Source organism: Lepidochelys kempii, chromosome 7 (genome assembly GCF_965140285.1).
Source record: "Lepidochelys kempii isolate rLepKem1 chromosome 7, rLepKem1.hap1, whole genome shotgun sequence".
Taxonomy (NCBI): Eukaryota; Metazoa; Chordata; order Testudines; family Cheloniidae; genus Lepidochelys; species Lepidochelys kempii.
Window position 1 is genome coordinate 72,563,506 of NC_136386.1, and position 23,967 is coordinate 72,587,472.

At 41.3% G+C, this 23,967-nt stretch overlaps 1 protein-coding gene across 1 annotated transcript; it reads right to left on the bottom strand.

The window, feature by feature from the left end:
• Positions 1–452: 452 nt before the first annotated feature.
• On the bottom strand, positions 453–23,967 carry SNCG (synuclein gamma). The gene is made up of 5 exons (XM_073353351.2): positions 23,458–23,967; positions 16,689–16,730; positions 15,461–15,588; positions 1,474–1,557; positions 453–883 (listed from the first exon to the last, which is right to left on the bottom strand). The coding sequence occupies exons 1-5, from the start codon at positions 23,576–23,578 to the stop codon at positions 863–865; spliced, it is 396 nt and encodes a 131-aa protein (XP_073209452.1). The 5' UTR covers positions 23,579–23,967; the 3' UTR covers positions 453–862.

The following is a 23,967-nucleotide window of genomic DNA, read 5'->3' on the forward strand; positions in this document are numbered from 1 at the left end:
AAAGCTCTATCTAAGAGACCAGTATTATTAATTATTTGTGTATTAGTCTGGAAGGAAACGCCTCTGAAATTTTCAACACTCCCCATCCTCCATTCCCAGAAGAATTTCTCCCTGAACATTTCAGACCACACTGATCCACATTTCAAGCTGTGATTCCTGCTCAGGATCTCAAGGGCTCTTCTCCTTTCCCATTTGAAGGGATTTTCCCCTTAATGATTTCAGTCCTTGCACCCTTGCCCATGTCAGGGGTACTTCTAAGGATTTCAGACCCTCCCCCCTCATTTCATTGGTGACATGTGGAGCAGAGTACTGGATTATTTCTCCTTTTGACAGTTAATTCTTAGAGCACCACGTGCGCACTTCTGGAAAGGTTTTCAGCTTTGAAACTCAACTCAAGACATTAACGCTTAGAAGAACTTTTACATATAAAAGGGACTGACAAGACAAAGAAAAAAGTAGTTCAAACACTTTTATTTTGTAGTTTAAAAAAAATCATTATCATAGCTAGGGATTCCAAGTGCTGATGCAAATGGAGATAAGACATTGGCCAGTGATTTTAACCACAACATATTATTTGCTAACAAACCAGACAGTCAGAAGACTCAAAGATGGGAAGGTAAAAAGCCACAAAGGATATAGAGATACTTAGAGAGAGACAGACCACAGTGAACAGTTGCCATATACATAGAATCAAGAGTCTGACATACATATATTGTATGATATGTTAGCGAGGCAAGTGAAAGGATATAGTGCTGAAAGTAGTTAGCCTATGGGAAGGAGGATTTCCCTACTATGGTGTCTACTAACGTTTCAGTGTGTACTCCTGGAATTCTCACGTTCACACTAGTAGTCCTGAAATTGATTAATTGGCTTCATTTTCACCCTACAAGAGAAACAAGACAAGAAAATGGACTAATTTCAAACAGACTGTATATAACAGGAAAACACAGATTACCAAAGTTGATCCTCACATTAAAAATAGGACATAAGACGATAGGGACTATAGGTGATACAGAAGGTTAGTGAGTTATCCTTTCCCCTTTAAGAATCATACACATTCCTATTCTAACTCAACTTCCTAGTGAAATTTAGTTTGGTGATTCTTAGCCTAATCTCCATTTAAGTTTGTCATAAAACCACTGAATCATGCAGCATTGAGCCAGAGAGACCCAGGACTAGAGTATAGGGTCCTTTGTGCAGCAGCATGGAGGTGCACTGATAGAATGGTGGGTGTGGGGAAGATCCAGAAATATAACTCCTACGGTGGTGCAGGTAAAGCTTAAAAGTGCATTAGGAGACTTTTTTAAAGAGCCTTGCACATGACTTGCTTACCTATGCTTAGCTAAAGACTATATTAGTCTTTCATTTTCATGAGAACAAAAAGGTACATAAAATATACATATGATAGATGGTGAGAAAAACCCTGGACCAGCTAAGGATTCTAGGGTTAGTTGGTTTGTGTCTGGACTTTACCTCTCCACTGGCTTTTATGGCTTCTGCTGGGGGCTCTTCTGCATCAGCTGGTTCTGTAGGGTGCTCTGGGTGAGATAACTCATCCTGCAGGATATACACAATACAATTACCCTTATTGCAGCATGGTGTATTGGCCAGTTAATTTTAAAGAGGCTATTCAAACAGACTTTGCAAAATGGAGTCAAATATTTCATATGTGGAGAAAACAACAGGTTTGCCCTATGGCATATACAGCTCTGATTCAGTTTTCTGTATTTGCACTGTGACAAAGTTCCTCCTCTGCCTTGGTGGGTCTTGCACTTTTCGGCGGATTTGCTCACCTCAGAGGTTCACGGCAACCCTCAGTTTGGCCTCTTCTACTAGAGGCTCAAACCTGCCATTCACTCAGCTAACCTCATCACTGGCCAGCGTGGGGGAAACGGAGAACAATCTGCAGTGTCTATTGTCCCACCTAGTGGGTCGGGGACAGGCCAGATCCCTTTCCAAATAAGACCTTCCCTTCTCGTGTTGCTTACAGACCAGGTCAGCTCCTCCTGTGTCCAATCAGGGGATTGGAGAACCCAGGCCCACCCTCTACACTGGCTTCCAGTCCAGAGCCCTGTGGATAGCAGCTGTCTACAGTATCCCCTGTATCAGCTGCATGACAGCTACAACTCCCTGGGCTACTTCCCTATGGCCTCCCCCAAGCACCTTCTTTATCCTCACTGCAGGATCTTCCTCCTGAAGTCTGATCACACTTGTACTCCTCAGTCCTCCAGCAGCACGCCTTCTCACTCCCTGCTCCTTGCATGCCCTCCCCCATCCCCCTACTAACTAATGGGATTTCCTTTTTAAACCAGGTGTCCTGATTAGTCTGCCTGCCATAACCGATTCTAGTATGTTCTTAATTGGCTACAGGTGTCTTAATTAGCTTGCCTGTCTTAATTGGTTCTAGCAGGTTCCTGATTACTCTACTGCGGCCCCTGCTCTGGTCACGCAGGGAACAGAAAACTATTCATCCAGTGGCCAGTATATTTGCCTTTTACCAGACTCCTGTACCCCACTGGTCTGGGTCTGTCACAGCACCTTGAAGTGTTTTAAGTCTGTCTGTCTGTTGGGGAGCAGGGCTGTGAAAGGATTTGAACTGGAAGTTCTTACAGAATGAGAGACACCCTACTTTCTCCTTCTTGGAGACTGTCTTTTTTTGTTAAGTAGTTTTCTTTAATCTAAAATGGAACATTGGCTCTTTGAACGTGGGAAACATAGCACGTACAGATGAATTTCATTTTCACTTGCAGGAAGGGAGATTCTACACTGATTTTCCCCAGATTATCTACCTCACACTAGCCACTCATTCCATAAGGAGGATAATGTGCATCTGATAGCTCCCAAAATGCTCAAGTGGCTTCATATGAAGAAATTCACATCTATGTATCTATTTGACAAAGGATTAAATATTATCAATTCTCATTTTACTGCCAGAATCCATTTCAAAGTTGGTGCAAGACTTCAGTGAGGAAATGGAAAATCAAGCTATATATTTGTTATGAGGCTCACTCCTCCTTTATGCTCATTCTTTTAGTGGGTAGCATTGTCCCTGCAGTGTGCGAGTAGCACCTATTTATGGAGGTGAGAGGTAAAGGAATATGTCAAACACTGAACCCTGCAGGTTCCTCAACTCATTTGGCACCTATGTTTCTGCCTCTGAGCACACACACTTCTCCTTCACTCTAGGCAGCTGGACACTACACCCAGAGCAGTTCACAAACCAGGGGAAGATACGCATTCCTCTGCCTAAGTTACATGTGGGGCTCAATTCAGTAGGCGTGATTGGATCAGGCCCCTCAAGCAAGTTCATATAAAACAGCCAGGTGCAGGGAGGAAGCAGCAACTCCCTTGTAACTTTTAGCTCAGCATCTAGGTTCTCACATGAGATGTGCGAGACCCCCAGTTCAAGTTCTCCCTTCTCCTGAGCAGGAGGAGGGGTTTGAACAGCGCTCTCCCACCTCTCAAGTGAGCGTTCTAATCATTGGGCTATAGGATAGTCTGATGTGGGGCTCCCCTCAGTCTCTCCTGGTGAAGCTTGTACTTGCACTCCGGATAAATCATTAAAGTCAGAGGAGCAGGAGGATTGGATCCCAGGTCTCCTATGTCCCAGGTGAGTGCTCTAATCACTCAGGTTCTTAAAAGAAGAATTTTAATTAAAGAAAAGGTAAAAGAATCACCTCTGTAAAATCAGGATGGTAAATACCTTACAGAGTAATCAGATTCAAAACATAGAGAATCCCTCTAGGAAAAACCTTAAGTTGCAAAAAGACACAAAAACAGGAATGTACATTCCATCCAGCACAGCTTATTTTACCAGCCATTAAACAAAAGAAAACCTAATGCATTTTCTAGCTAGATTACTTACTAACTTAATAGGAGTTGGAAGGCTTGCATTTCTGATCTGTTCCCGGCAAAAGCATCACACAGACAGACAGAACCCTTTGTCCCCCCCCCTCCAGATTTGAAAGTATCTTGTCCCCTCATTGGTCATTTTGGGTCAGGTGCCAGTGAGGTTATCTTAGCTTCTTAAACCTTTAGAGGTGAAAGGGTTTTGCCTCTGGCCAGGAGGGATTTTATAGCATGGTATATAGAAAGGTGGTTACCCTTCCCTTTATATTTATGACCATGCCCTCTGGGGAGAGGATAAGGAACAAACAACCTGTGACAGTCGAGGAGTCACATTGCTTAATGCACTACTGGAAAGCGCTCAGATACCATGGTGATGAGCACAGTATAAAAACCAGTATAGAATAGAATTGAGAAGTAGCAGCCCTTCAGCCTGTTTCTCCTCCATTGGTTATGCTGCTATCCTGGTGAGTTCAGATGGAAATCTCACAGTAAAATCAGAGTTGCCATAAATAATCAGCCCATTATGAAAGAAGTGTGGTCCACGTACAGGACTAAAAATTAGGAACTCCTAACCACTAGTCTCAGCTCCAATAATGATTCCCACTATAGCCTTGGGCTATTCATTTAATCTCTCTGCTCATCTGTAAAAATGAGGATTATAGTACTAAACTGTGTCACACACAGGGGCATTCTTGTTCTGAAACTTAATTAGAGCTTATATGTAAAGTGCTAAGTATTGAAGTCATTAAGTCCTCTGACACCTGCCAGGGATATGTCCATAACTTACTATAACATTTTGCAACGTAAAAAGCATGAGCATCAGCTGAGGATCTGACCCTCAGTATTTGTAAAGTGTCAGATAGAGGCCAAACTTATGACGCCAACCCTGCAATTGGATGCACACAGGCAGATCTGATTGCAGGATTGGGATCTGTGTTTGTAAAGTAATTGGCATGCCTTTGGCACCATATAAAAAATAAACAGCAGTACATTTTATAACTAAACAATGTACAAAAAGTATAAATAGCCTGAAACTGTATTTTCAAAGTGTTTCATATTATTTTAAACTTGTTTAGGACCAGTATTTTCTTTCTTTCTTGCCTATTTTTTAGTTGCCTCATGTGCCTTACTTAATTCATACAGATTGTTACTTTTCTTTTTATTACACAAAATCAGTTGCAATTGGTTCAGCAGTAGTGCAGTCTCCCCATGTGTGGCCTTCAATGGGTTTACAGAATCCATGCTGATTTGTGGAGGTGAAATAATGGCTCTGGAGACAGCCTGGGAGTTAAACCTAGCGCCTACTGTCAGAGAAACAAACAGAGGCCATTTGTGTGAGTGTGTGAACAAGCAGAAAGGGCAACTTACTGCAGTCAGAAACCTCTCTTGTAGAGGACTGCTCTGCTCTTCTCATGAAGAGGGTTGCAGCTTTTTTGACTCTACAGATAATGTTGTTTTTTTTTAAAAAAAAGGAATTCCTGCTTTGGGGTCATTCACAGGAAACAGTGTCTGAGCGTGACAGTGGATGTAAGAATCCATATTCATCCATTTTACTAGTTACTGGTCCTCTAAAATGTGCTTTTAGCTAAGACTCCATTAAAGAATAATGTAACTGCCTCATCAATCTGTTTCTAGAAGGGACAGGAAACAAGTGTCTTGAGAATTTTTCTAAACCAACATGGCAGGAACCAACACAATTACAAGATAAAGAAGTGACAGGTTGTGTTAAGGTTTTCACCTCACCGTCTTTTTCCCCACTTACTTCCCTCCAGTTTGCCTGTCCAGGATAGAGAATATTGGACGAGACAGGGCTGCAGTCTGCAATCTGGCATTTGTTGGCTGGGAGTTAAGGCTGCTAGCTGATAAACCTAATTTAAGGCTTTTTTAAAAGTAGGCAATATGATCTACAGAGGTCTGCATACAGAACAAAGAGCTAGCAACTGGTGGGTACCAATCCCAGCTGTACCACACATTTGCTGTGTGACATTGGGGAAGATGTATAGGGTAAAATCCTGCCTCTATTAAAGTCAATGAGAATTTTGCCATTGATTTCAATGCAGCCAGGATTTCACGCTGTGTTAAAATCAGGATAATAATATATCCCTACTGCACAATAGTGTTACAGTGATTAATTAACTAATATTTGTATGGCACACTGTATCTTAAATGTTAAGCACAGGGGTTTTTTAATGTATTTTAAATTGTCATATACTTTGTACTAATATGCAACTTTCCTCTCAGGATTTCAGAGCCTTTATAAATATTAACAAAGTAAATCTCACTCCTGTGACATAAGAAATGGGAAAATTGAGGCACACAGACTTGTACAAGATCATAGAGCAAGTCTGTGGCTGACCTGGGAAAAGAACCAAAATCTCCCAACTCTTAGTTCTCTGCTTTTTGGCCATAAGACTGTCCTTTCCCCCATACAATATGGGCTTTGTATATATGTTTTACTGTTATATTCTCTCTCAAGAGAGATTTCAGAGTAGCAGCCGTGTTAGTCTGTATTGGCAAAAAGAAAAGGAGTACTTGTGGCACTTTAGAGACTTAAATTTGTTAGTCTCTAAGGTGCCACAAGTACTCCTTTTCTCTCAAGAGAGTGAGAGAGAGGATCTCCCAGAGAACAGGGCTAATTGAATGAAGGCGTTGCAGCTCTAGATTGGCTCCAATACCCTCAATAGGCCTTTCATGTCTACATCTCTGGCTCCCTGGCAATGCAGCTCCAATGGAGTCAAGATGCAGAGAGGCTCTGGGGCCTCCCAAAAAGAGGGATTCCACAACATTGAGGAGACTCCACAGAAAAGTTAATGAAACCTCTCTATCTTTTAGGCATATTCGCCAGGGGATGTTTAAAGGGAGAATATACATCTCTTGCAGACCTTGCTTAAGGGCGTACAGAAAATGTTGAAAATGATTAATTTACTCTTGTCCATATCATTTACATTTCATTGTGACTGGTAAAGTGACAGATTTTCTCATGCATTACCAGGAGGTTTTTCCATTAATTGAATCATCAGTTTGGCTCAACTGGCAAATAATAAAGTCCAAAGATTTTCTCTTTGTGTTTCCCTATTTCTCCAGAGAAGTAAAAAAAATGCTTACATTCATTTTAATGGAGGTCGTCTGTTCCATTTTAAAATTTGACATTTTTATACATGGCATTTATTTTACAGGTGAGTTTAATGTTATTTATTTTGTGTTTAGACTTTGATGTAGCAAAGTTCTTTATAGTAATGCTTGTGCCATAGAGTGGTGGGATCTGTGCTGGACTACAGGTTATAAGTAAAGTAATAAAGGCACAAAAGGTTTATGCTACCTTATAATGGCTTTGATTGGTAGGTGGAACACTTGCTGGCTTTTGAATCAAATCTCTTTGGTCAATTCACTTCAGCTAGGGAGAAGACCTGGTTTTTAACTCCCCAGGGACCATAGCAGGTGTAATTCAGGGGCCATGGATTTTCAGGTAGTGAAAATTTTCAGGTACCTACTGAATATTCTTAAAATCTCAGAATGTACATTCAAGCATTAGGGGCATACCCATGTCATTTTGATATTTGTATGTCAAATGTCCTTTAGACAGCAAAGGGGCTAAAGTCTCTGTAGTATGATTCAGATACAATGAGAATTTCCTGCTGTCTTTATGGTTCATTCCACTATGGGCCCAATCCTGAGAGGTGCTGACCATTTGAAATCCCTCTGAAATGGAACTCTGCCTGAGAAAGTGACTAAGTCTTAAAATTGATACCTTTATTTTAAATTACCATTTTAAACACCTCTTTTCAGACATCAACATTTTCCCTAAATTCTCCTCTGGCTAGAGATCACTCATACAAAATGGGATTTGTTGGAATTGGAGAAAAATTGGGTTTTTAATGCCACACTAGTTTAAAAATTTTAAATGGTGACACTATCCCCTCCATAAAACCAGACACCTTCCTGAGCCTTAATAATAATTGATAGGTTTCAGAGTAGCAGCCGTGTTAGTCTGTATTCGCAAAAAGAAAAGGAGGACTTGTGGCACCTTAGAGACTAACCAATTTATTTGAGCATAAACTTTCGTGAGCTACAGCTCACTTCATCGAATGATAATTGATGATGCATTGCTTTCTGTAGCTGGAAAGGCAGCAAATTCAGTGGAAAGCAGGATTGTTTTGTTTTATTTTTGTTTAAAGCTGTGAACCTGAAGAGGTACATTGGTGACCTGGTCTGCTACAAGGTTAATAAATGATAAGGGTACACCAGCTTGCCAGGGGGTAGGCAGAGACTCAGCACACTATGGAGTTAATGTCTTCAGATTCTGAAGCACAGGTGATACTTCTTGGAGAGAACTCCTCCGCTCATGATTTTAGAGGTTAGATATGTTGATAAATTCTGCAGACTTATTCAGTTGGAATGGTTCAGGCTGAATGCGCCCTAAATGATGCCGACATTTCTGACGAAAAGAGCAATCAGAGCCAGACATTAGCAGAAAACATCTGCATACCGTGCACAGATTACAGTGCATGGCTTTTCTACCTTTTAATATGCAGTTTACTTTTATAGGATCAACTCTTGATGTGCTTACTCAGTTTTCACTCACTCTGCAGCCAGACAAACTCCCATTGGCTTCAGTGGGACTGCTCTTATGAATAAGGACTGCCAAATGGGTTCCTATGATGCAATCTTTTCTCATGTGATTTCTCAGAGTATTACCATTTAACGTGCAAAATTAAAGTTTCACCAGAAACACTCACTCAGCCACGTTGCACATCGTGTACATCTTATGCGGTTTATGGGATGATAAGACATTAATTTGCCCACTCCCATTTTTTGGGTGTGGGAGTGTTCTAATAAAGTTTGCGGATGATACAAAGCTGGGAGGTATTGCCAACTTAGAGAAGGACTGGGATATCATACAGGAGGATCTGGATGACCTTGTAAACTGGTGTAAGGTTATGCATTTAGGGATTAATAACAAGAATTTTAGTTATAAGCTGGGGACGCATCATTTAGAAGTAACAGAGGAGGAGAAGGCCTCGGAGTATTGGTCGATCATAGGATGACTATGAGCTGCCAATGTGATATGGCCGTGAAAAAAGCTAATGCGGTCTTGGGATGCATCAGGAGAGGTATTTCCGGTAGAGATAAGGAGGTTTTAATACCTTTATACAAGTATAACTGGTGAGACCTCACCTGGAATACTGTGTGCAGTTCTGGTGTCCCATGTTTTAGAAGGATGAATTCAAACTGGAACAGGTACAGAGAAGGGCTACTAGGATGATCCGAGGAATGGAAAACTTGTCTTATGAAAGGAGACTCAAGGAGCTTGGCTTGTTTAGCCTAACTAAAAGAAGGTTGAGGGGAGATATGATTGCTCTCTATAAATATATCAGAGGGATAAATACCGGAGAGGGAGAGGAATTATTTAAGCTCAGTACCAGTGTGGACACAAGAACAAATGGATATAAATTGGCCACCAGGAAGTTTAGACTTGAAATTAGACGAAGGTTTCTAACCATCAAAGGAGTGAAGTTTTGGAATAGCCTTCCAAGGGAAGCAGTGGGGGCAAAAGATCTATCTGGCTTTAAGATTAAACTTGATAAGTTTATGGAGGAGATGGTATGATGGGATAACATGATTTTGGTAATTAAATATTCATGGTAAATAGGCCTAATGGCCTGTGATGGGATGTTAGATGGGGTGGGATCTGAGTTACCCAGGGAAGAATTTTCTGTAGTATCTGGCTGGTGAATCATGCCCATATGCTCAGGGTTTGGGGTCAGGAAGGAATTGCCCATATGCTCATATCTGGGGTCAGGAAGGAATTTTCCTCCAGGGCAGATTGGAAGGGGCCCTGGAGGTTTTTCACCTTCCTCTGTAGCATGGGGCACGGGTCACTTCCTGGAGGATTCTCTGCTCCTTGAAGTCTTTAAACCACGATTTCAGGACTTCAGTAGCTCAGACATAGGTGAGAGGTTTTTCGCAAGAGTGGGTGGGTGAAATTCTGTGGCCTGCGTTGTGCAGGAGGTCAGACTAGATGATCATGGTGGTCCCTTCTGACCTTAGTATCTATGAATCTATAATTTATTAAACCAGACATTTAATAAGAATGAGACAAAGAAAATACTACATATGTGCAATCTCTCCCAGTTAAAGCTTATTTTACTTTTAGCACAATCTTAATTTTCCATGCCATATTGAGAAATAGCATGAGATAAATCCTTAGTCTATCATGAAGCACATATACAAAGGGGAACCGGTTCCAGTTGTGCATTCAGTCTAATTGTGATATCTTTAAGTTCCATGTCCTTCCCCATAACATGCCCCTGATGCAGACAGTAGTTCCACCACATCAGAGGCCTTCTATAGATTCTTATATGCTTTTATGATGGTTGAATTTCACCCTAACTGAATACACTTAGCAAACAGATATTCTGCTCTTAATTCTCCCAGTGGAACCCCATTAATGACAATGAGAGTTGTTTTGGGGAGCAGATTTTGGCCCATTTATGTGAAGTATTTCTGATTCTCCTCCCTATTCCTTTTTCAAAATGTGCAAGCTTTAAGAAAGGAAATGTCTAATGAATCAGTAGAATACAGACGTGTTAGCTCAAACAGATAAAATAATTATGGGATCCAACAGTAAATTAAATGCAGAGTGGTTGCAAAGAATTGAAAATTACCAGAATAATTTGTGAAGTGACATAAAAGAAGAACAAGACCATTTTAAAATCACAGAGCCTCGAACTGACAACTAGACCATATCACACCTGACAAGAAAAATGGATGAAATGGGGAGGGGAGAACAACAGTAAAATATTAGCTACTGGGAAATTCTTCCAACCCCTGAGGGACATTTAACAAGTATGTATGTGTGTGTGTATTCTTGCTTGCTTTTGATCACATGGTGAGAGTCTGCAATGCAGCAAGCTTTGTGCAGAGTCATGCAGATGAAAAGTTCATCCCTGCTCTCAGACAAGGTTACTTAGAGGAGGTCAACTTTCTAAAAAAACCAACTGAAATCCACCCAATGGAGTGATGAGTAATGTACAATATCAATAGGCCTCATTCACAAAAGCTTTGCATTAAACATGACCTGCACACCAAAAATAATGCCTTTTTTTTTACTTTGTATTTAGAAAAGCTCCTGAATAATACAAAGAAGTAACAGATTTATTGACCGTTACTTAGCGGAGACTAAGTAAAGGAGAGCAGAGAGATGAAAAAGACTGACTCAGCGATATCAATGAATTTGGACAAGACCAATTCCAGTGGAATCTTTCTACTCAGAAATGTGCAGAGCACGACCTTGTGATCACAAACACAATCTTCAGACAAAGCAACAAGTACAAAACAATTTGGCAACACTCCCTCTCAAAACAGTGGCACCTCCTAGACTATGTCATTGTAAGAACACAGGATCTAAGAGATGTCCAAGTCACCTGTATCATGAGAGGAGCCGACAATTGCTGGACTGACCACCACCTGGTGAGGTCAGTCACATCCATCAGGATTGCACCAAAACATAGAAAGCAATCCAAATCATACAGATGGCAATACAACATCCAAAGACTTCAATACTCAGTGCACCAAGAGAACTTCCAATCTCCTCAGTGAAAAACTGGCTATCTGCACATCTGAAAATGACAGCACAAGTGTCGCAGAAGACTGGGAAGTCCTAAAACAGATCATCCATGAGGTTTGCAAGGAATCCGTTGGCCTTGCTACCTGCTGCCATCAGGACTAGTTTGACAGCAACAACACTGAGATTACAGTCCTTTTGGACCAGAAGAGAAAAGCTTTCTGCGACTGGCAAAACCAACCACTATCCAGTCAGAAGCAGAGCTCTTGCCATCAGCTCAAAGCTGAAGTTCAAAGGAGGATCCGAGAAATCAAAAATAAATGGTGGAAGGACAAAGCAAAAGAAATCCAAACATTCGCTGACAGACATGATATGCAAAGCTTTTTGTGTGAGACAAAGACCCTGTACGGACCAAGCTCATGTGGCCTTACACCTCTGAGATCCAAAGATGGTAGTACCCTTTTTAAAGATATTGAATCCATCCAAGAGCACTGGAAGGAACACTACCAAAAGCTTCTAAATCGAGAATCAACTGTAACTGTCGATACCATCGACTCCATCCCTCAGCACCCAATCTAGGAAACTCTTGCCAACTCATCAACACCTGAGGAGGTCTGCAAAGCAATGAGACCAATGAAGAACAATAAAGCACCAGGTCCTGATGGCATACCAGCTGAAGTACTGAAAGTGTGTGTGTGTGTGTGGGGGGAAACACTGACTAACAAGTTTCACTCGCTGCTCTTCAAAAATCTGGCACACTGAAGAAATTCCTGCTGATTTACCTAATGCTAAGATCATCACCATTTTCAAAAAGGGAGACAGGGCCATCTCTGGCAACTATCGAGGCATTGCCCTCCTCTCCAGTGCTGGGAAGATTCTTGCTAGAATCTTATTGAATCGCCTGCTCCCTCTTGCAGAGGAAGTACTTCCAGAGTCCCAGTGTGGCTTCAGACCATCATGAGACGCAACCGACATGATTTTCGCAGCCAGGCAGATCCAGGAAAAATGTCAAGAACAACACCAGGAGCTGTATACGTCCTTTATCGATCTGACCAAAGCCTTTGACTCTGTCAACCGTGAGGCTCTGTGGAAAATTATGTCAAAGTTTGGCTGCCCAAGCAAATTTGTCACCATTGTAAGACTCTTCCATGACCAGATGACTGCCTCCATCCTGTGCAGTGGTTCTATCTCTGAGACCTTTGTCATCCAAACTGGCATAAAACAAGGTTGAGTACTGGGCCCCACTCTTTTCCCCATTTTCTTAGTAGCTATGAAAACATTAACCCAAGACTGTCTACCACAGGGCATTGGCATCCAATATCGGATTGACAGCAACTTCTTCAACATTTCTCATCTCCATGCCAGAACTAAAGTAATATCAACCACAATAACCAAACTTCAGTACGCAGATGATTTTGCTGTTGTTGCACACTCAAAAGGAGGATCTTCAAACAGCCCTTAATTGCTTCTTTGAAGCTTATAAAAGCCTAGGGCTAGTTCTGAACATTGGCAAAACAAAAGTTCTCCACCAACCAGTCCCTGGTCAATCATCAGAGGAAGGAAGATCTATATCGACAAAGAAGAACTGGAAAATGTATAATACTTTGCCTGTCTTGGCAGCCATCTCTCACAGAGGGCAGTCACAGATGTTGAGATTCAGCACAGAATTTGCTGTGCCCGCCTTGCCTTTGGCAGACTGTCTCGCCGGGTGTTCAACAACCACAACATCAGAACACACACTAGACTGTTAGTTTATAAAGTGGTGGTAACCCCAACTCTCCTCTACGGCTGAGAGACTTGGGTTACCTACAGAAAACACCTGAAAAACCTGGAACGCCAGCACCAGCACTTTCTTCAGAAGATCCTCAACATAAAGTGGGAGGATCATCGCGCTAACGTCGGTGTCCTCACAGAGGCCAACATCTTCAGTGTCAAGGCCCTGATTATCCAGCACCAGCTGAGGTGGAGCGGGCACTGTGTGCGCACGCCTAATGTACGCTTACCAAAACAACAACTATATGCCCAACTCACCAAAGGAGAAAGGAAATGGGGAGGCCAAAAGAAATGCTTTAAAGACACCCTCAAGATAAACATCAGGAGATGTGGCATCAACACCACACACTGGGAGACAGCAGCCCAGGATAGGGACAATTGGTGAAGACTTGTCAGAGAGGGAATGTCTACTTTTAAGGAAAATCGGCTTGCCCTGGTCACAGAAAACGCCAGAAAAGAAAGGAAAGACAACTGGCACACAGCAATTGCGGTCTAACCCTGTCTTCCAACACCACCTGTAATGTCTGCCAACGAGCCTGTGGCTCAAGAATCGGATTTCTCAGTCACCGAAGGACCCATGAAAAATAAAACCTGTGAAAGATCATCCTCGACCTCAAGGGATCGCCGACGATTCAGTGCTCTCAACAACTTGTAAGTGTTGCTATTTTTCCTTCTCCAAGCTTGTGTATTTTAGGGTTGAGTTGGTATTAACAGTTAACATTAAGAAATAGATTGAAATAACTATTTTAGTGGCTGAAAGAGTTATTCTGAGAAAATGGAAATCTGTAGTTCCTTCCTCAAACACTACTGCATTCATGGAAAAAAAATCTCTGTCTAATAGAAATGCTTGGAAAAAATATGAGGATGTCTACTCACACATGAAACTACTGCAGACATTTTTGCATTATATATTATTCCCCAATCCTCATAAGTTATGTTCTCACTTATTTAGTTGCTTTAATAACTGATGCCCTACATCACCGCTAGAGGTTCAGGTTTTTTCTTTCGTTGTTTTTGTTTTTTTCCAAGTTTTACAAATAATGAATGTTGAATTTTGTTATTTATGTGGTATTTCTATCTTGTGCATGTATTTACATACGTTTTGCTTCATGGTGTCTTTATATTTTTTAAAAAAAACAATGAAAATAAAGTTTTAAAACATAAACTTCAATACCAGGAAAGGGTCTGAACCAAAGCCTTAGATCCAAGGATGCCTCCTCCAAATTCTGTAGAAGCTTGATATCTGGGTCCAGATCTGGGTATAAATATTGTAGCTAATTCTTATCTCTATAGCTGGCTAAAATAATCTCTAGATCTGAATACCAACACCCTTTGGGGTGGTTCAGATTTTAATCTGAACTCTGACTTTATGGAATCTTTAATCAACACACAACAAACTTTAGGGCCTTTCATGATTCTAAAACCTGTAGCAGTTTGGAGTATAGTGAACATTTGGTTCCAAGGCCTGTATTTTTTACAAATATGAACTGACTCATTCTCAAAACACCCTTGTGACATTGGAAAATATTATTATTACGTCTACTTTAAAAAAAGGGGGAAAATTAATGCAGAGAGCTTGTCTGATTTGCATTAAGCTGTAACAGGAACAGATATCACAACCTGGGGTTAGAACTCAGAAGTTCCTGGCTCCCAATCCTATGATCAGAACTTTAGTCCTCAGCTTTCTCTCTAAAGAAATATAGATAGTTTTATGAGAAAATAGATACGCTATGCTGGAGAATGATATGGCTAAGTATTGATCACCTGAGTCTCTAAGCATATAGATGAAGATTTTCAGTGACTGATGACTTTGGCTGCCTCAATTTTTGGAGCTCCAACTGAGGACGCTTTAAAGGGGCCCAATTTTTAGAGGGTGGGTGCTTAGCACTTTGTGACAATCAGGCCCCTTTAAAGTATCCCAAGTTGAGTATCCAAAAGTTGAGGCAGCCAACGTCACTAGTCAGTTTTGAAAATCTTGGTCATGGTGCCTAGAATATAAGGTCTCTAAGCAATGCGCAGATGAACACTGTGCCTGTACTAACCTGTATTACATAGCAAAATATGAGGTGGTATTAACTCACTATATCTCTATTAAATCATCACATTAAATATAGCATTATATCTGATATCACAGCAGGGTTGTCCGAGTAAATACATAGGTGATCTCAACTGTAAATAATAAACTGAGCCTCAGAAACCTACCCAGGTGTTCGAGGAAGTATAATGCAAAACAAGCCTCTTATTTCCTGTAAGTCTCTGAAAAAACGAACATACCTTTTTTACAATCCCAGTAGTGGTTACAATGTTCTCTGCTCCTTCTACAGTCTGTTTTGCCACTGTGTTCACGCTGGCCACAACAGCTTCACCCACCACATTGGCCTGCTCTTTGGTTTTCTCAGCAACTAAAGGTTCAAGAAAAAGTAGAGTCCGTGAATTAAGTTCAAAATCAGTCTTTGTTTAACTGGATAACAGCATAGCAGGGTAACACAGCAATATTTTGCCCCGTGCTATCTGTTATTTGGACTTTCTGTACGTAGGATACATCCAAACCATTTAATTTTAAAGTGCATTGGGGCTAATTCTCACACATGCTGCTTACCTCAAGAATAGGTGGGTATTGCAACCTGGCAACCTTTAGAGAAGGGGCAGATCACAAAACAAACCTACTCCAAGAAGCAGTAGCACAAAAATAGAAAAAAACGTCATCTTGCCCATTGTAGACTGTCAAACTGGACTGCCCTTCTGTAACCCCTTTCCATCTAGCTAAATCCTCCCTATAAGCCCCTTCTAGAGGATTAACAGAGCTGGCTGAAGAAAGGTGATTCTGTTTCACAGAAGATTTCTCAAAATTTGGTTCTGTTCCAAATTAGAATGAAAACCAAAAATTTCAAAATTTGCACTGAAAGCAAGAGTGCAGTCCATCTGGTCAGCAGCCATGGAGCCAGGGACCCTGGATGTGGTGGGGTCATAAACTCTAAGACAGCCTGCCAGGCAGGCTGCCAAGGAGTTGGGTGGGTGAGCTGGGAGAAAACCAAGCAGGTTTCCAAATTAATGTTATCAAAATCAAACTGTCTTCACAGAATATTTTGATTTCAGTGATTCTGCGAAGTCTGTTGAAAAATGTTTTGTCGGAATTTTTCTGACTAGATCTACTGATGAAACCCTTCCGGTCTGCTTCCAGCACTGAAAATTGCCCCAGCCTACAACACTGCCCAATGACAAGCCTCCTTGACCCATCCAGCAGCAGAACACTCTTCCTCTCAGACATGCTGAGCAGAATATTGAAGCCTCTGTGAGGCCTTTCCTGTGTTACTTGGTTTAGGAGTCCCAGCATGCAGAGCATTTCCATCACCAAAGAATCATTCTGGGAACCATGGTACTTGGGCTTCTAAAGTGTAAAAGAAAACTCCTCTTGCTTCATGTCAGTCGGAATTATATTCTTATCCATTTTTACAACAGTGAGCTATCGATTTACACAAATCTGTAGGGACTGTACTCTCACCTGAACTCACGCCGTGCACAACCCCCTCCTTGGTTTTCGTACCTGGAAAAGGAAACATAGGCTCCATCAACATCATCCCCTATGGGAAGACCTCTCTGGTTTCTGCATGCAGACCACTTGAGTTCTGATAGGGCGTGGTCCTAAGCTGCAGGGTCCTTGAGTAGTTCTCAATAAGGGCCAAATCCTACTCTCACTGAAGTCCATGGGAGCTTTTCCGTTGGAAGTTGGATAGCTCCAATTAGTTTTACTGGCATATGTATTATTTGGAGGTGCCTGGACAATTAACCTGCACTTTTTACACATTTCAGTAATATCTTTACAATGAAAAACTGGTTGATTTAACAGTGCAGTTAAACCCATGTTAGATTAACTAATTATGCAAAAGAAACCAAAAAAGAACTTACCATAAAGAAATGCCAGAAGTTTGCTTTTTTCATGCTTTCAAACACTGAGCTACATTTCCTGTCTCTTCCCCTACTTCCCAGCAGGAGGTCCAGGCTCAGCACTTGTTAAGGCCCTGATTTCATACAGTCAGTGGAAGTTTTTAATATGTAAGGAGTACAGGATTGGGCTCAGAGAGATACAGGTTGCCAGTCACTGTCATGGTGATGATGACAGCGCAGGTATTTCTAAAAAATATTTATTTATTTTCACAGTAAAGAATATATAATGTATTTAGCAGCCCAATGCTGTGAGGTATTGAAGTCAATGGGAGTTGAGGGGACTGGCTCCTAAGGAACAACAACAAATAATTGTGGTTTTCCTTTAAGCCTGAAACTACTTGCTCAACAGACCTCATTGTATTGGTGTACTGCAGCATGCTCAGTACCTCAGATCACTAGGAGACTGGAACACATGACTTATGAGGAGAGGCTGAGGGAACTGGGATTGTTTAGTCTGCAGAAGGGAAGAATGAAGGGGGATTTGATAGCTGCTTTCAACTACCTGAAAGGGGGTTCCAAAGAGGATGGCTCTAGACTGTTCTCAGTGGTAGCTGATGACAGAACAAGGAGTAATGGTCTCAAATTGCAGTGGGGGAGGTTTAGGTTGGGTATTAGGAAAAACTTTTTCACTGGGAGGGTGGTGAAGCACTGGAATGCATTACCTAGGGAGGTGGTGGAATCTCCTTCTTTAGATATTTTTAAGGTCAGGCTTGACAAAGCCCTGGCTGGGATGATTTAGTTGGGGATTGGTCCTGCTTTGAGTAGGGGGTTGGACTAGATGACCTCCTGAGGTCCCTTTCAACCCTGATATTCTATGATCACTTACAGTATGTTTACACTGCAGCTTGGAGCGTGCCTCTTAGCCTGGGTAAGCAAACGCGCTACCTCTGCTCAACCTAGTGCACTAAAAATAGTAGTGTGGCCGTTGCAACATGGCAGGGCTGTGTACAAGCCTGCCCAGTCCCTAGTTATGAGTTTGGGGTGCGAACCCCATCTGCCATCTATGCAGCAATGTCCACACTGCTATTTTTAGTGCACTAGCTTGAGCAGAGCTTGCATGTGTCTGCCTGCCTGGGCTGGGCAGCACGCTCCCAGCTGCAGTGTAGACATCCCCTAGTGCTGAGATTTTCAACCTTTTTTCAAAATTTCAAATGAAGGTGCAGACCCCTTTGGAAATCTTAGACGTAGCCTGCAGACCCTCAGGGGTCCACAGACCACAGGTTGAAACCCACTGCCCTAGTGGCTGGAAGCCTCTGCAATAGCTAGATTCGGTTTCATGTTAAAAACCATCCCTTGACTCCATTGACTTTAATAATGAATTTTCCCTAAAAACCGTTTTTCATCTTATTAAAAATCATTTAAATCCACAAATCTTCTCTTTACTTTTTCACACTCATGTCATAAAAATGGACAGTTTTTATGGCCAAATTACAAAACACTGTAAATAGTGATGCAGAAGCACCCAGATCATTAGCTACAGCAGCACTGATTCAATAATTGTGGGTGGGTGAGGTGGGGAAAATGAATTGCAGACGATGCCCAGCACTCATGACAAGCCTAGAAGGAAGGCAGAACAAGTGTACTGCTGTGATAACAACTAACCCAGCCCAGTTCTCTCCTGTCTGATTGACATTTGTAATGTACTGTTAAACATAACAGAGCTCTGTGTAGCTCAAAAGCTCGTCTCACCAACAGAAGTTGGTCTAATATAAGATATTACCTCTCCTACCTTGTCTCTCTAATATCCTGGGACTGACACGGTTATAGCACTACATACAAACAACAGATCATTTTTGTAATGTTTGTTAAGGTCATCTAGACTCGAATATAAGGAAGATGCCTTACTACTTAACAACCTAACATTCTACTTCACCCTTAAATGACTGTACAGTCATGTAGAGGAGAATAAATTTTTGATTAATGTAGCAGAATGGATTAACAGGACTATGCATGATATGCCAGTATCCGAAAGCCAGAGAATATGGCACTGTGGTTGTAATACTCTCTATAATCATGTAACATCAAACAACAGTGAGCAGAACAGGTCTGCATTGCATAAACGCTCACAATAATTAATGAGGCGCTGGTATGTGCCCAGTGCACCAAGTTCTATTCTAATATAGTCTTGCTTTAATGTTCATTATTCCTACAAATACCCAATGCATCAAGCTGTACCATTCCAAAAGAGCACTGCTTAATGCTTATTTGTCCTACAATGCACCAGTGACAGCCATTCAAACATAGCTCTGCTTTAATGCTTATAAAAATGTAAGTTCTTAAATATCTGGAAATCAGCTGGTTTAATTAGCTGAATTCATATATTCGTTATCTTTGCATTACTTCAATGAACAAACAAATAAAAACAAGAATTGTAATGAGTTACTCTTATCTCAATCATTACATTTGTTTTTTGCCAGGACTCTTCACAAATAGCTATGTTTTTTCTTCTTTTTTCTAATAGAAAATAATTCCTAAGAAGAGGGAACCTGGGAAAACAAAAATATCTGAATGCAATTAAAGACCGAAGCAGAAGCAACAGCAGCAAAAAAGCCCCTCGGCACTGCAGCTTGTACACAGCTTGTTAGGTTCTTTTCATTTTTTTTTCAATGCACTCAAGACCACACCCAATGACTCAGACTTCAGCTCTCATAATGCACTCTATGAAATCTAATCTTCCAGCACATGTCACTTGCTGGCAAGGGTATCTGTTGAACTGAAAAGCATTCCATTGAAGCTGTCAAGTTGCAGTTACTTTTGAACCTTTGCTTGCAGCTTGTGTGCATACAGTCACATGTTCATACCTTCCCTGCCAAAAAGGAATAAGAAATGAATACTGTATAGAAAATCTACCATTGGGAAATGAGACCCCAATACGAAGTTTTGTATTTTAAATAGGTACACTGTAGTGATAGTGAAGCATTGTGCACTAAGGACAGACATGTATTCAGACAGGAATAACACATGACAGGGGGCGTACAGCTCCTGTACGAGGTATTAGATCTGGTCTTTTCATCTGTAAAGGTCAATGCGTTGGGTATCTTGTGACTGATGCATGAGACCAGATATTTTGGGCATGCCAGAACTGCATTCTTTATTGAGAGCTACTGGATTGGATTATCTAGTATTTCTAGTATTTACGTAATACTGAATATAATTTTGTGTTTATGATTGTGATCTTTCTCTATTGCTTGTTGTCCTGTGTGCCTTACAACCCAATATTGCATCAGATTCTCTGCTAGTGTAAATTGATATAGTTCCATTGACTTCACTGGAGTTTATACCTATTTACACCAACTAAGAATTTGTCCCAGTGTTGCTGCTGATAATGCAGCAACTGCAGGAATCCACTGCAACTATTATGGTCTCAGTGACAGCAGTAGCATGGACAGGAGAACTTGTTTTTATTGAGTGAGGGAATTTGAAAAGAAACCCAGTGCCATGAACAAAGTGCCATGAGATCTTTCTTTCCCGCCTGGGTAACCACATCCATAGGCAGAGAGGACCCCATTTGAATGACTGACTGTAATGGCAGCATCTCTTACCAGTGCAGACCCCACAACCTCAAACTGCATTGCAGTGTTAGCACAGGGTAGTGGAACCCCCACCCCCAGGCATTGATATGGGTTGTGAATTGAAACTTTCTGGCCCAGAGATCAGAGTGAAGATACCAGCAGAACTATGATGACCCTATAGAGTTCAGGAAGCCGTGTGCTGCAGTAGATGTCACAGAACTAGCCATTTTATCTCAAGCTGCAGTGACTCATCAATACTGGTACTGATGTCTGGTCAACTGCAATCCTCAGGAGGACTCAGAGATCCCATCAGTGCAATGAAATGCTGGCTTTTGATTCATTAGCAGAGTTATGTAAGAAGTTGACTCAAAACAAGACATCCACCCCACCCACTACTATCCTTTTTCTGACATCCAGAAAAGACTTTCACATCTCTGAGTGGTTCCAACTACACAGCAGATTCAGAGTCAGAGTTCAAATTCCTTCATGCAGTGTCTTAACAGCAACCTAACTGTAGTAGGTTATGGAAAGAGGGAAAAGTACTGACCGAGCATTTTAATGTAATTGGGCATTTTGATTAGCCTTTCATGGGCATATAGCTAGGGAGTGTAGGGCAGCAAATAGGTTCTGGCCACTGCAATGATAATGGGTGGTACACATGCACATAACTGGCATCCACCTCTTTTGCTCATTTAAACCAAATTCTGAGAGATCTTAATTATCTGGATTTTAGCATCCCCATTCTGTGAAATCCTGGGTACCCTGAAAAGGGCTAATCATGCTCTGGCATGCAGTATGCACTCACCACCATGGAGGATCAGGCCCTTAATGAGCAAAGCATCACACAATGCATCATAAAAAAGATGGAGAGCATTTTATAATGCATTGTGTGATGCTCTACTGACAAAAATGTTTATTTGCCTGATATAGTTAAAAAATTATCCATGCTCCTCAAAGTCAGGCTCTAATGGACTCTTCATTCAGCTTTTTAGGTTTAAAAGAAGGCTTTCAAAAAGTTTTTGAAATGGTTAAATACATAAGATGATGGCAGAACATTCCACACTTTGTCTCATGACTGTGCAAAAAATGAAAAGCAAATCCAAGGCCTGGTATGATATTTGGGAAAATATTTATAAAAATGCTAAGTATTCTGGTCTGACCTTGCTCTGATCACCTAGAAAGAAGGAATTGGGTACAATAGCAATCCCCACATTTGACAGCTGGGTGTCATGTTGTATTTGTCATTTTTACTTACTTATTTTTAGAGATCCTGTAATGTTAAACTTTTGCTTGTGGTTCAGCTTCAGATTAAAATGTGAATTGGTTATATATTGCTAGATAATGGCAGGGCTGTAGCTCACGAAAGCTTATGCTCAAATAAATTGGTTAGCCTCTAAGGTGCCACAAGTATTCCTTTTCTTTCTGTACTACATCAGTAATTGTCTAAATCTGGGGATGAAGATTTGCTACAAATGTGGTTTCTGATTCCACTGAATTTTGAAAATGCAGCTCTGTAACTACAGTAAGGTTTTTAAAGTGGTGATACTCTATGTATAAGGCAGTGATAATGGAATCAAGAGCCTTTTCTATTTAAAAATTACAGCTTACCCACAGCCAGCACATACAATAGCAATCCTCCCTTCTGAGGATAATGGGATAATGTAAGAATGTTAGACTACACACAGAGTGTTATACCAACCCACTGGTTTTGTCCACCAGTATCATACATGCACCTCCATCAGACAGTGCAGATACCAGGTTTCAAAGGCAGCTTTGAAATGATTACTGTAGGGTTTATGGAAATGGAGAGAATTCATTATACAATGGATGTTTCCAGGAAGGGCACAACTTGTGTCATGATCCAGCACCTAGCCATTGGAAAACACTGATAACTAGTATCAGAGGGGTAGCCGTGTTAGTCTGTATCCACAAAAATAACGAGGAGTCCGGTGGCACCTTAAAGACTAACAGATTTATTTAGGCATAAGCTTTCGTGGGTAAAAAACCCACTTCTTCAGATGCCTGGAGTGAAAATTACAGATGCAGGCATAAGTATATATTGGCACTTGAAGAGAAGGGAGTTACCTTACAAGTGAGGTAAGGTAAGGTAAGTCCCTTCTCTTCATGTGCCAATATATACTTATGCCTGCATCTGTAATTTTCACTCCAGGCATCTGAAGAAGTGGGGTTTTTACCCATGAAAGGTTATGCCCAAATCAACACTGATAACTGTCTCTTTGCAAACCAAGTAAAGGATTTTTGCATGGAGAATGTAAAGGGTTATAGAGCATAAGGAGGAGGATCTCAGAATAAAATGACATGAGAGTGGGGAAACAGGTGATTTGTACTAGCCTAACTTAATAAACAGAATCACTCTGTATGCCCTTAATAACCTCAGTCACTGCACCTTTGGAGGTGAAAGAGAGATTGCCAGTAGCCAAATGTTTGGAGAGTAAGTGACCTACCCTGAAAGCAAAGAGGGAATAATAATTGTAATATGCACCTTCCATCAGAGGATCTCAAAGTGCTTTCTGAACATTGCATTAATTCATATGTAGCAATCCTGCCTGCCTCCCTCCCCCCACCCTGGGAAGTAGGTAAGTATCTCTGTTTTACAGATGGAGAAACTGAGGCATGGAAGGTTTGGACACTCCAAGATTACACAGTGAGACTGTGGCAGAGGTGGAGATGGGATGCAGATCTCCTGCCTTTCAGTCCCATGTTTTAATCACTATCCAGTACTTCTTGCTTTCTGGAAGATAATTTATGTTACATTTCAGGCTCAATTGTATATTAAAAATAGTTGTCTCTTACCTACATACATCACACCCTCTTTGGTCTTCTCTGCAGCCTCAGTCACTCCCTGTTTGGTCTTTTCTGCTGCAGCCACCACACCTTCTTTAGCAATGGAGAAACCTTTCTTAAAGACATCCATTTTTGATTGCTTGCTTTGGTACTAGCTGCAGGATCTGATTCAAGGATGATGGTGAAAAGCACCTCAGTGCACACTGACCTCACTACGCAATCTTACCCTTCTGTGGCTGTTCAGTGTCTCTCTGTGTCTTAATCTCTCGCTATCTTTTGCTCTTATTCCTCTGCTGGATGAAGGCAGTGTGGTAAACTACACAGCCTTTACCAGCTCTTATTGATGAGATGCACTGCAGTGCAGCCAATGCCTGTGAATAGCTGATGCTGAAATATTAATGACACAGATCTTCATGGCAAGGTTTTGGAAAAGAAGAAAGATGGGAGGGAAAAGGAGGTGGTAGGTTGAGGGACTTTTTGGAATATGTCCAGATTATTAAAGCTTTTAAGATCCGCTGC